Source organism: Moschus berezovskii, chromosome 6 (assembly GCF_049115385.1).
Source record: "Moschus berezovskii isolate FMDL1 chromosome 6, NW_MosBer_1.0, whole genome shotgun sequence".
NCBI lineage: Eukaryota > Metazoa > Chordata > Mammalia > Artiodactyla > Moschidae > Moschus > Moschus berezovskii.
In genome coordinates this window covers 106,190,938-106,204,539 of record NC_142465.1, presented here as the reverse complement: position 1 = coordinate 106,204,539, position 13,602 = coordinate 106,190,938, and the positions used below count along the sequence as shown (strand labels likewise).

General features: G+C 44.6%; 1 protein-coding gene across 1 annotated transcript; it reads left to right on the top strand.

Moving 5' to 3' along the window:
* The first annotated feature begins 470 nt into the window (after positions 1–470).
* SLC2A3 (solute carrier family 2 member 3) lies at positions 471–13,364 on the top strand. The gene is made up of 10 exons (XM_055395473.2): positions 471–625; positions 2,551–2,643; positions 3,192–3,352; positions 3,894–4,134; positions 4,775–4,937; positions 5,208–5,395; positions 8,787–8,891; positions 9,242–9,343; positions 9,930–10,133; positions 10,884–13,364. Exons 1-10 carry the CDS (start codon positions 611–613, stop codon positions 11,094–11,096), a joined length of 1,485 nt encoding a protein of 494 aa, XP_055251448.2. The 5' UTR covers positions 471–610; the 3' UTR covers positions 11,097–13,364.
* Positions 13,365–13,602: the final 238 nt, after the last annotated feature.

Below are 13,602 nucleotides of genomic sequence, written 5' to 3'. Positions count from 1 at the left end.
CCCTCCAAGACTGTAGACAGAACCTGCAATCAAAGAGCTGATAAAGTCATAAGATTATGAATGTTTTCTGTTTATATCCAACGACCTTTGCCGAATATGAATAGCCTTTATTCTCATCTCTTTACGGACTGATTTAATTCTGAGCACTTGCGAGAGCAAAAATTAAAGTGTATCTGCCCTCCCCCTAGGCTTTTTTGGTAGCATTTTGTCTGTGAAACGTGCTCTTAAAACGGGGAAGGAGGAGAAGCTTTAAAAAAAAAAAAATTGAGTAGGGCGGGGGCAGGATGTGGTTTGAAAAGATGGGTTGGGGGTGGGCTGGGGGTGGGTTGGGCGGTGTTGCCTAGGGACGGGGGAGTGTTTGAGGTCTACACGTAAGAGGAGCTCCAAAGATTGGAGGCGGGTAGGGTGGGGCTGGGGGGGCTTGTCTCCCGGGCTCCGCCCTCTCCGAAGCTTATATAGGCGCGTGAGACAGAGGCTCGCTACTGAGGACCTGGAGGAAAACTTGCTCCTGAGAGAGGATATTTTGGAGGTTTTGCTGCCTGGAAGACGGGTCTCTGGAGTCCCACTCCTAGATCTTTGTCGAAGATTTGAAAAGAATTAAATTAGGGCTATGGGGACCACGAAGGTAAGAACGATACGGTTACTGGTTGTTTTTGCTGGCTTGGGATGCACTCGGAAAGGCAAGCCATACCGGCGTTGGCTGAGCTCTGTTACGCAGAGTCACCTAGCAATCTGGAAGCCTTTTCCATTGCTCCCACAGCCTGCAGTGCCGCACTTACACAGTTCTTTCCGGATGTCATGTCCTATAAAGGATTTGTCCCAATTCCATTCACCTTCTTGGGGTGGGAAAAGTCACCTGGAGAAGTTGTGTTTGTATAACACACATGGGTGGGGGGGGTTGTTTTCTTTAATACAGTTACATGCTTTTGAGGATGTGAAGTTGAGTGTTCAGGGCACCGGGGGCGGTATGGTGGTGTTGATGCTTTAGACCTTGAAAAGACCTGAGGTTTGTTTTGGGGGTGCCGGGTCGGTGTCCAGCCATCATCTGTTCTATGACTTATGGGATTCCCTGAATTACCTAAGGAGAGAGAATTCCATGATTGTGAGAGCACAGTATATTAATATATAATTGTGTGTTGTGGATGCGGTATTTGTAGGGAGAAAGGCATTTTCACTAAGGTAATTTATCTGAAAATAAAAGAGAGAAGGGATGAAAAAGTGGGAAGGCCCTCAAGGAGTGTAAATGATGAGAGAAAATAAGAGGTTTCTACTAAAAGGAGTGGATGAAGCAGAAAGCGCTGCCCCCGCTGGCCTCGGGGGTACTTAGATGCCGGTGGAGGCAAGGTCAATTTGGGGAACTGTTAACTCCAGGCCTGCCACTGCCTGACTTGGAAGGAGTTTAAGATGAGAAAGGGTTGGCGGGGGCGGGGAGCTCTCAGGCATAAAAATTGAGCTCTCTTGGGGTGGAAATTAAGATCACTCCTACTAGAATTATCCCCGACAAGGTGAGTGATGACTGGGTTGATTTCAGCACAGCCCCCTCAACAAAATGTCTCCATTTTGGATTGGGAGTCAGCTTGTTCTCGCCCCCTGGTGGGTGGGTGGGGGATAGCAGTACCTCTTTAAGTGAACGGAAAGAATTTCAGATGGGACCAAGGGCACGGTGGTACGGCGGGTGGATCCTGCAGATTCTGTGACCCAGAGTTGCGAGCAGCCTGGTGATGAAGACACATCACTAGCACTCGTGCTTTTGTGGAATTTGGGGTACGGGTGAGCCTACACTGGCTCTAGCTGGTCGCAGAATAATCTGTTCTTAACAATCCTAAGGCTTTTCAGACTGCCCTCACAGTTTTTTCTATCCCTGAGCACAATTCTGTGCTTGCCTGGGGATTTACCTGGGGCTGCTGTTTGAATACTTAGAAACTGGACTAACCCAGTTCTCCTAACTTGTCCCTTCCCAAATTTTCTTTCCAGAATTTCCCCAGGTTTACGCTTCATGCTCATCTATATCACCAGATAAGCTCTTCAGTTCTTTTGTGTTCCTTATTCACTACCTAAATGGTTAAGTTGTTTTCATACCACCAACCAGCTGAGTTAAATTTTCTCTCTTTAAAAAAAAAAAAATCTTCATGTATTTTTCTTTTTTAAATTATGAATGTATAACACATTTACAGGAGATTTGGAAAATACAGAACAAAGTTACATATAGTTCCACTATATATTACAGTTTTTTAAGTAGATATATCAAGATTTTTAGTTGGAATTTTCAATATCAAACTCAGAAATTAATAGAATGAATATATAGAAAAGTAGAAGAATGTGGTAGACCTGAAAAGCACTATGAACCAATTCAACTTAATTAAAATTTATACAATTTTCAGAAAACAGCAGAATACAAATTCAAGTTCCCAGAGACTATAAACTGGGAGGCACTGGAACATATACAGGGGCATAAAACAAGGTGCAAAAATTTCATGGCGCCTTCTCCTTAATAAGAGCCAGTCATGGATCAAGAATTTTAAGGAATGTTCTTTTCTACCCTCCCCCCAGGTCACTGCACCTCTGATCTTTGCCATCTCGGTTGCTACCATAGGCTCTTTCCAGTTTGGCTACAACACTGGAGTCATCAATGCTCCTGAGGCGGTGAGTGCCAGGCAATAAGAGTTTGAGTTTGGAGTGGGGAAAGTATTCCTTTAGGTAGGGTTTCCAGAATTCTCATGCTTAGACAGACTTGGTAGCTCACTTGGCTGAGACTGAGATGGGGCATGATATTGGTGGGGATCTAATTGGATCATTGATCAAAGCAAGAGGCTCAGGGCAGGAGCTTCCTGCACCCTGGACTGTGCCTGGTCATCCTCTCAGCCTCTGGTGACACACTTCCCTTATTGTCCCCTAGAGGTTAGTTACAAAGTCGGGGTGCAGGGGGTCAGTGTGAGGTCATCCTTGAACAGAAGTACATCAGTACTACTACCTACTGGCATTTTCAGGACAACTAAGTTATTCTTTTCAGATCTGGTAACATGAACTCCAGTGTTACCTGTCTCTTCCATTGCCATCTATTTATTCCCTCGACTCTCTACCTAGAAAGTAACTGGAACACTGTTCTCAGGGAGGGGAAGATCCTGAGTGTTTGTCTCTTTTCTCATCCAACTGTAATGGTCTTTTTTCCCACCACCCATTTTAATTGGCAGATCATAAAAGACTTTCTCAATTACACTTTGGAAGAGCGGTCAGAAACCCCTCCGTCCAGCGTGCTCCTTACATCCCTGTGGTCCTTGTCCGTGGCCATCTTCTCCGTGGGTGGTATGATTGGTTCCTTCTCCGTCGGACTCTTTGTCAACCGATTTGGCAGGTATTGACTAGAAATGTGCAAGGAAGGAGGCTATACTGGTTGCATTGAAGATAAGCATTGAGGCTTAGAGCAGGGAGGTGATGGTGCATTTGAATGGAAAGCATGTCACATTCCCATCAAGGGAAAACCAATCCCACAGACCAGTCTTCATCCCCCTTCCCTGCCCACCCCCAGCCACATTCAGGCCTAATGATGGGTCTGGGGTGGAGTGGGACAGTTTTAATTTCTAACAAATTTCTAGCTGATGGATGCTGTGGACAACTTTGAGAACAAATGACCTTGAAGTGCTTGCTAAAATCCTACCCTATAGTTAGGACGTAGAGGAGAAAATCTGCAACAAGTTCTCTAGGTGAGTCTTACGTAGGCCAAGGTGTAGGAACCATTAGTCCTGATTATCCCAATCAGATATGTTCTGATACTGGAGAGTAGAAAAGTTAGACCAAAAGATGTATGAACCTGGAGAATGGTAGAGTGACTAGGAAAGAAGGGGAGAGGTGGACTCTGTTTTGCAAATTTCCCTTATCTTTGTTTAATCTTCCAGGCGCAATTCAATGCTTATTGTCAACATGTTGGCGGTAACTGGCGGCTGCCTTATGGGATTCTGCAAAATAGCAGAGTCGGTTGAAATGCTGATCTTGGGCCGACTGGTTATCGGCCTCTTCTGCGGACTCTGCACAGGATTCGTGCCTATGTACATTGGAGAGATCTCCCCTACTGCCCTGCGGGGCGCCTTTGGGACTCTCAACCAGCTGGGCATCGTTATTGGAATTCTGGTGGCCCAGGTACTCTAGAACTTATTGAGTGTTCATGCATGGCTCGTTAAATGAATTTACACAGATAAAGTCACCAAAAAAAATGTGTGGCACAGGGAACTGTATTCAATATTCTATGATAAACACAATGGAAAAGAATATTAAAAAAGGTTCTGTATATATTTATAACTGAGTCACTTTGCTGTACATCGGTACTTAAATCAACCATGCTTCAATTTTTACAAACAAAATGTCTGGCACTTCTTCAACTACATATGTTTCAGATATTAATATTACTAGAGCTCATAGATGGCTAAGGAAACAGGTAGGGTAGAAAAAGAAAAACCTATCTTTCTCTGTGATAGAAGGCCAGATGATTTTCTGAACTTTTTTTTTTTTAATCAATTTGTGGCTTCCCCAATGGCTCAGTGGATAAAGAATCCACCTGCAATGCAGGAGACACAGGAGACTCCTGTTTGATCCCTGGATTGGGAAGTTCCCCTGGAGGAGGAAATGACAACCCACTCCAGTATTCTTGCCTGGAGAATCCCATGGATAGAGGAGCCTGGGGGGCTACAGTCCAAAGGGTCACAACGAGTCAGACATGACAGAGCAACTAAGCATGTGGCCTATAAAGTATGGAATTTATAGTGTTGTCTTTGGTTTCTAGATCTTTGGTCTAAAAGTCATCTTGGGGACTGAAGATCTCTGGCCTCTGCTCCTGGGCTTCACCATCTTACCAGCCATCATCCAATGCGCTGCCCTTCCATTTTGCCCTGAAAGTCCTAGATTCTTGCTCATTAACAGAAAGGAGGAGGAGAAGGCAAAGGAGAGTGAGTATCCTTCATGCTTTCACTGTAGGAACCTCAGGACTGTGGTTTGTTTTAAGATGAGGGTTTTGGATCTGGTTCTTGTCATCTCCTTTCCCTGCCCTCCAGAACCTGAGTGGAGAATTGTCTGATTACTCTGAAGTCACATGGGGTGAGGGGTGAGAAGGCAAGTTAAGGCCAGACACAGGGCTCCTCGGAGTGGCACTTTCCCAGCTGTCTCACGGGGGTAAGGCACTAGCCAGCACCTTATCTGTGACCTCTCCTCTTCCCCAGTCCTCCAGAGACTCTGGGGCATCGAGGACGTGGCCCAGGACATCCAAGAGATGAAGGATGAGAGCATGCGGATGTCGCAGGAGAAGCAAGTCACAGTGCTGGAGCTCTTCCGCGCCCCCAACTACCGGCAGCCCATCATTATCTCCATCATGCTCCAGCTCTCCCAGCAGCTCTCCGGGATCAACGCGGTGAGTGTCCATTCAGGGCAGATGTGTCCTACACATTTCACTGGGATCACCTGACCAGCTTCCCTGGTGACTCAGCGGTAGAGAATCACCTGCCGGTTCAGGAAAATGAGGGTTCCGTCCCTGGGTCAGGAAGATCCCCTGGAGGAGGAAGTGGCAACCCACTCCAGTATTCTTGCCTGGAAAATCGCATGGACAGAGGAGCCTGGTAGGATACAGTCCATGGTGTCACAAAGATTCGGACATGACTTAGTGACTAAACAACAACACTCCTGACCAGAGGTGAATCGCACTGGCCACTGCTCACCCTCTGACATACCCAGGGTCTCTCACGATGTTTGCCCGATAGTGGTTTCTCAGAAAATGCACATTATCCAGGTTTAGGCTTGCCTTTGGATTTATCTTCTAAAGATAATACCCGTTTGTGTGGCAAGATGAGAGAATGAAAAATTTCTCACCCTTAGTCTTAGAACTTGTCATGAACATTTGTCCTCTTCCAGATTTTTTTAACATTGTGGTGTATCATAATTTATCTAATTTTTATTCATCCTCTGTTTTAGACTGCTTTTTTTCTTTTTTGACTGTGCCTCTCAGCTTGCAGGATGTTACTTCTCCAACGGGGGATCAAACCCATGCCCCCTGCGCTGGAAGTGAGGAGTTACCAGGCCACCACAGTGCAAATGCTAAGTCCTAGTCCCTGGACCACCAGGGAATTCCCACTCACTCCTTTGTAAAATATCCAGTTCTCTTTAACTCTGATCTCTCTTGGATGATGTCATCAGTGATAACGTAGGCCATGTTATCCAAGCAGATCTGAGAATTGACACACCTTGGGGTTTTTTCCCAGGACTTTACAACCTGAAATCAGTGTAAAGCCCTAAGGATCAATTAGGAAGTATGTGGGTACCCAGACAGAGCTGGCCTTGCCATTATGTATATTTTTTACAACTCAGAATAGTGACCATGCTTGTTTAAAGTGTGGGTCCAAATGGAAGCTAGCATCGGGCAGGTAGCCATGGGATTCTGTGCAAAAATGTGCTTCCTTCTTTTTTGTGTGGGTGTGAGCAGAGAAGGTATTCCTACACCTCTGTCCTTTTGCAGTTAAAATATTTGGATATAGAGAACACTGCAGACCTCTAAGTACCAATTCATGAGCTGAGGATTTGCCATCATAATACGATCAGTGTGATCAAACCATTTTATGACAAAACAGTTTTGCAAACAATACGTAAGAACTTAAAATAGTAGTCGGTCCTTAGCCTCTGGCCCTAATACACCACAAGGAAACTTGTGTTTGTGCTTCCCCTGAGGGGTTAGAGGCTATTATATTAGAACCTGAGACGGAAGATAGTCTGAAAGGTAGTCCATTGGGTGGTTCCAATGGATCTCAGTCTCAGATTTCCTCATTTGAAAAACCGCTGTAATAAAGTGTACACTCAGGACTTTCCAAAGCGGTGAAACTGGGACTAGAGGGAGGCGTGCAGGTATAAGACGGGCCCTGAGCAGGCTGCCTTCTTCACTTCTGCACCCAGGCACCTGCTTGCCTCCCCCACGTCTGATCCCTGCAGAACAGGATCAGAGAAAGACCACCCTGGGAAAGTTAACAAATGATAGATGAGTGCTCTGGCTCAGTAAATGGTGGGTGAAAGTCACTTTTCCTACCTACCTTTGAACAGACTATATTTTCTAATCTCCCTTAAAGGCAGAAGGGTAAGAGACTGGACAGTGTTTACCCAGCAAAGTAAAACTGGCTCTCGGTAAGATGATGTAGGGGTGAGCTTAACCTGGCTCCAAGGTTCCAGGCAGCATGGCTTTATTATAAGAAGTTTGCTTGAGGTGTGTATGTCTGAGTTAGGTTTCTGATATGTGTGCTTTTATAGAAGAAAGAGAATTGGCATAATTATTCATCTCTAGTTTTAATGTCTTGCCTTACAAGTTTTATGTGTTATTAAATATTCTTGGAATTTTTTTTCAAAAAACAAAGTTTTAATTAGCTCACCCTTCTCTCCCAGAGCAGCAGTTTTTAGTGAGGATGACACTACTTATCTCAGTTTCCAAGAGCACAGCCTGAATCTTATTTTGGAAAATATACATGGTTTTCTATCTTAGGCTGTAGGGCTTTGAAGACTTGTTTCTAGAGATAGTCACTCCCAATGTGGAAGCATATGTTGATCAAAAACTCTGATGAAGAACTTTTCCCTGGCAGTCCAGTGGTTAAGACTCAGCACTTCCTATGCAGGGGGCACGAGTTCAATCCCTGGTTAGGAACTAAGATCTCACATGCTGCATGGCGCAGCCAAAAAATAAAAATAAATAACAATAAAAACAAAAGAAAAAAACAGAATGTACCACACTAATTTTTTTTTTTTTTTTAAAGTCTGCTGAATAGGGGCTGCTATGGAGGCAGACATTCTGGGTGAAATCATAAACTCCGGAACCAAGCCTAAGGGCCTGAGCTGCCTAGATGCTGTTGCCTTGTTGTCTCAGGTCTGAGTCCAGTGTTTGCATATCTCTTAAGTTAGGGTAGTTGTGGCAGCCCTACGTGTCAGCACAGTGTTGACCAGATAATAAGAAAAGTATAAATTGTAGCTTATTTAATAGTGTGCATTCAATTAAAATAATCATTGGCGTTATTTACTAAAACACTTGCAAAGATCCAGTGCCTGGAATTCCAGTCCACGTTCTAAAAACAAGCAGGCTGAGGTTACCCTTCTGTTTCTTCAAAGTTGATCCATCAATGCCTGTCATTGTCGGTGGGGGTGGGAGTTGGGGTAAGAGTCTATCGGTAAAGCAGAATTGAAAAACTTAACAGGACTTAAGCCAGTCTATCTAAGTTACTAAAGCAGACTTCAGGAAGTGACTAAATGGAACAGTAAGAATGAGCCTAGTTCGGAAGGGAAAAATGGAGCTAAGTAGCTAGAATTGAAGACAACTAAGAAGAAAATACGGAGAAAGCAATGGCACGCCACTCTAGTACTCTTGCCTAGAAAATCCCATGGACGGAGGAGCCTGGTAGGCTGCAGTCCGTGGGGTCGCTAAGGGTCGGACACGACTGAGCAACTTCACTTTCACTTTCACACACTGGAGAAGGAAATGGCAACCCACTCCAGTGTTCATGCCTGGAGAATCCCAGGGACGGGGGAGCCTGGTGGGCTGCCGTCAGTGGGGTCGCACAGAGTCAGACACGACTGAAGTGACTTAGCAGCAGCAAGAAGAAAATAAGTTACAAAAGATCATTTGTTTGCAGAAAAGATACTGTGATTGAACAACAACAACAAAAAATTGCTGGAAGGTACTCCTGAACTTTTGGGACTCTTGACTTGATTTTTTGAGAGTTCAGTGCAATTGCTACGCACAACTGTATTTCACAGTTGCACCTTTTGTTCCCTGTTAGGTGTTCTACTACTCAACGGGAATCTTCAAAGATGCAGGTGTTCAAGAGCCAGTCTATGCCACTATTGGTGCAGGTGTGGTCAACACCATCTTCACCGTGGTGTCTGTAAGTCAGATGTTTTGATCATTTTCAAGCAGGGTGGAGAATTCTAGCTGCACGTATTCAAGTATAGGTGGCATGTCCTTCCATCTCCCTGCTGCCTTTTAGTTAAACCTTTTTTGTTCTAATTCCCTGTGGGGGAAAAGAGCTATTGAATGATGGGTGAATGATAGATGGGCAAAGGGAAGCACAGAGGGGACCGTGTAGGATGCTGTTAACTCAGAGCTAGAAGAGAGTCAGTGACTATCACAGGTACCCTGCTGCTTGCTGGTCAGGCAGCTTCCAGTAGCTCGTACAGTGTCTTCATGAAAAAGTGACACTGTTTCACGGGTACTTTTTCTAAATCATTTTTTTAGGTGTTCTTGGTGGAAAGGGCTGGGAGGAGGACTCTACACCTGATTGGCCTTGGGGGGATGGCGTTTTGTTCCATCCTCATGACGATTTCTTTGTTACTAAAGGTGAGTACGCTTTGTAAAGGAAAGGGAGGAGTGGGGAAAGGTGAGGATGTGGGTCGTCGAGGTTTGGCGATTACACAAGTGAACTTTGAGAGAAGCAGTATGTGCAGAGGTTTAAGAAAAGTGGATTTTCAGAGATAGATAATTAAATTGCTGTCATCCCGATAGCTATATGACATATAGCTTGTAAAATACATGCTCTCATTTCATTCTTAAAGAGATGTTAAGGTCATTAATCTGATTTTACAGCTGATGAAATGGTCTCAGAATGTGCAGAATGACACGTGTGATCATACTGCTAAGATTCCAAGACCCAAGGCTGCTAGGACTTGACAGTCCAGTGGTTAAGAATCTGCCTTCCAGCATAGGGAGAGAGGGTCGGGAAACTAAGATCCCACATTCTGGATGGCGCAGCCAAAACAAAAACAAGAACAACAACAAAGCCCAAAGTTTCTAGGTCCAGTAACTCCTTTACATCATAGGATAGAAGGAGCTTTTCATTATTCCATCAGTCCTCATCTGTGGGAAGCTGGCGCCTACCTGGGCATGCTGTCTTTAATACTAACTTTCCTCTGTTCCTTTCTCATAGGATAATTATAGCTGGATGAGCTTTATCTGTATTGGGGCCATCCTGGTCTTTGTGGCCTTCTTTGAAATTGGCCCAGGCCCCATTCCCTGGTTTATTGTGGCTGAACTCTTTGGCCAGGGACCCCGCCCAGCTGCCATGGCAGTGGCTGGTTGTTCCAACTGGACCTCCAACTTTTTGGTTGGACTACTCTTCCCCTCGGCCACGGTAAGTAACCTAAAACTCACCCAACCCATGTTGAAACCAACTAATACATAGTTCTGCTTAGGAACAGAATGGCAGTGATAGGCCTTAGGATTCCAAATCAATTTGTAAAATCCATCATTTGGTGTAACATTAATAGCCTGATCCAAAAGGCTCACTGAGGATAGGATGTTAATGATGAGGTAGGTCCTATTGTAAAATGGCCTAGAGTTGATTTGTTAAAGGAACTAGCAGTGGACATCTAGGATGCATTTCTAATTTCTGTGAGTCTTTTAGAAACCCAGATTTTAAAAAATAATCAGAAGGACTTTCCTGGTGGTCCTTTGGTTAAGAATTCGCCTGCCAAAGCAGAAGACCAGGGGTTCAATCCCTGGTTTGGGAAGACTTCACCTGCCACATGCTTCACAATAAGAGATGCCCACACACTGAAACCAAAGAGTAGCCCTCACGGCAACTGGAGAAAACCCAGCCACAGCAGCAAAGACCTGGTGCAGCCAAAAATAAATAAATAATGATATTAATCTAAAGTCCTAAAAACTCAATACGTATTTGGAAATGGCTAACTTTAATGACTAGGAGAAAGAATGACACAAAATTGCAGAGAAATCTAGGAAGTTACCAATGAAATCATGAGCAAGTCTCTGAAGAGACCGCACTGTTTTGATGAAGTCTGGGGGGTTATGCCTTCAAGGCTATTGGAAATACGATTGTGAGGGAACTGACTGACTCTTCTGTTCTGTATCTCTTCACCAGTTCTATTTAGGTGCCTACGTTTTCATCGTCTTCACTGTCTTCCTCGTTATCTTCTGGGTCTTCACCTTCTTCAAAGTTCCTGAGACCCGTGGCAGGACTTTTGAGGAAATTACACGAGCCTTTGAAGGGCAGGTGCAGACAGGAACCCGCGGTGAGAAAGGCCCCATCATGGAGATGAACAGCATTCAGCCCACGAAGGACACCAATGCCTAAGACATGCCTCCTACCCACCTCCCTCCCGTCACGAAAAGCAACCTCCCCCTGAGCAAGCGGGGAGACCTCATCAGGTTGTAACCCAGGACTGTTTCTGAATGCTGCTACTCCATTCCTGTCTCATCCACATACTCGATGGGCGCTCAGAAGATCCCAAGGCTGGGGTTAGTTGTTGTCTTCAATGGCTTTTAAAAATTTCATTTCTTGGACATTCTCTTCAGCTCAGGAGAGACCAAGTAAACCTACCTTCATTTCAGGAGGGATTGGCCGCTTGGTATGTGACAACTTGGCCAGCTCCTGCTCCCTTAGGTTCTAAAATTGCCTCAAGGCATTTTGGGGAGTGGGCTAGAAGGTGTCATTCCTCCAACCTCAGACTCACCAGGAAACAGGTACACTTAAGAGTGGAGGGCAGAGAGGGATCCCATAAGAGCTCCTTCTTCACTTCCGTACAGCTCTGCTGAGCAAATTAACTTGAGTTTTATTTATTTTATCTTCTGGTTTTATTGCATAAATATTTATTTTTTTAAATATAAAGTAATTTTACCAAATAATGAAAGCATAAGGAAATTGAGGTTAGAGGGAGGTGCTTCAAGAGAGGTTATAGGGTGGAAGATTTGATACCGAAGAGGTTAAGGTGCAATAAGAAGGGAAGGATTTAGGGAGAAAGGTCATGCATGATTGGAGGATGCATGATGTGGTGTGTGAGGTTTGCACGTTGCCTCTTAACAATTTCTATCCTTCAGATAAAAACTCTCAACTTTCTCAGAAAAGTCATGTGCCTGTATAAAGAAGCTATTGGTTTCCTTTGGAACTTTTTTCTTCGTTTAAGATTATATGTAGTATTACTTGAAATCTAGGATTATTGCTAAGGTGGGCATTTTAGTTAATAGGGGTTTATGGGTTCTTATTTTGGATGGAGTCCAGAGAAGGGATGGTTATTTCTACAAATCCTCTCTCCCCTCACTGGACCAAGCAACTTCTTTCTCTGTAGTGAACTCACTTTTTAAAAAAAAAATATTCCTATCACCCATCTGGTGGGAGAGCCTCCCAAGTGAGCAACCAGAAATCTTGGTTCTTGGTAGAGGTTCATTATTTCTTCAGTTTGTTGTTTAGAGGATTTTAGATGTTGATTTTTATTTTGCTTTAAGCCATAGCTTTAAAAGAACTTAGAGTTGTTTATAGCTAACTTGGAATTTGTAACCTCAGCGCTGGAAGATGATTTTTTTTTTTTCCTGAACGATTATTATCCAGTTGACGTGTGTTATTATTACATGAGGGTCATCTCATGCTTGTTTATGTCTGTTTACCATGTCAAGTTACCCTTGTTACCACGTTACCATAGTGTTATGTCAGGTGCCCCCTGAGGGACTTGAACTTTCCTGTAGACCACACGTGACTGTCTGTGTGGCTGTGCGGCAAGGCCCACATGTGAGCGTGAACGTGTGTGCACCGTCACGAAGCAGTTGCTGGTTATCTTGTTAGGTTCCTAGGCCCCTGTTGGGTATAATGTGTTCAGACTCGTGTATATGTAAACAACACTGCCTCTGCTGGGTGGAATCTGCATCAATGTTTTCTTTGAAACTTCAGAGTTCCATCTCGTCTGGCTGCCTTTCCTTGTGGAGAGGACAGAGAGAACTCCCTAAACGTTGAGACTGAGAGTGGAGGACCCACTCTCCACTCAGACAGCAGGAGAAGACAGGAAAGAGTGTGAGACCAGGACATGCTGCCTCCTGGGTGCGCTGGAAGGGCGTCATGGGGGAGAGGGAAGCATTCTTAAGGGGACAGTAAGCTTCTAGATCTGGGGTGGCCAGAGGGTTTGCTGAGATGGAGGGATTACAACTGCCGCAGCCCACGGCCACCTCCAGGATCATCCAGTATTTTTAGAAGTGGAGACTGGGCTCTTCATCTCTCCTTTGTATGTTACTTGATCTCCTTTTCCCTCTTTGGTGCTTACGTATTTCAAGCCGTTCAGTCAAACCCTTGCCTATGACAGTATTTTGGTTCTAAGTTCTCACCATTCCCTCTGGTTGCTGAGGCTTTGGGTACAAAACTCGCAGAGCCTTGGGACAGGGCTTTGCCGTGACAGGGGACTGTCCTCCAACTGCACCTCTGCTCCGACTCCTCAGACCAGTGGGTTGGCAGTGGTGTAGCATGGAATTTTTCCCAGCTCTCAGTGACCAGGTTGTGAATAATTTCCAAATGGATTTTTTCTATTATTGTTACTACGGTTCTTTGTTTTGAAATAAAATTCTGAATGTACATATATAACATCACAGGCTTGGTTTTTTGTGTGTGTGGGGGCGGGGGGGGGGGAACCTTCCTCTGTAACAAGTCAGCTTTAAACACCGTGTGGCTGCTCCGTACTTGTAACCTAAATAAGTTTCTTACACGAGAGTTTTGTACAAATGAAAATAGCCATACTCATTTATTATGCGCAGATGAAATGGAAAAGCCTTAGTGCGTTGCCTTGCATACTTAATAAATTATGTTGCTTGCTTTCACCAGT

Bases quoted from the DNA above. Each gene is read 5' to 3' on its own strand.
- SLC2A3 (XM_055395473.2), top strand. The intron at 5,396-8,786 runs GTGAGTGTCCAT...GTTCCCTGTTAG, and splicing joins AGCTCTCCGGGATCAACGCG to GTGTTCTACTACTCAACGGG. The intron at 9,344-9,929 runs GTGAGTACGCTT...CCTTTCTCATAG, and splicing joins CGATTTCTTTGTTACTAAAG to GATAATTATAGCTGGATGAG.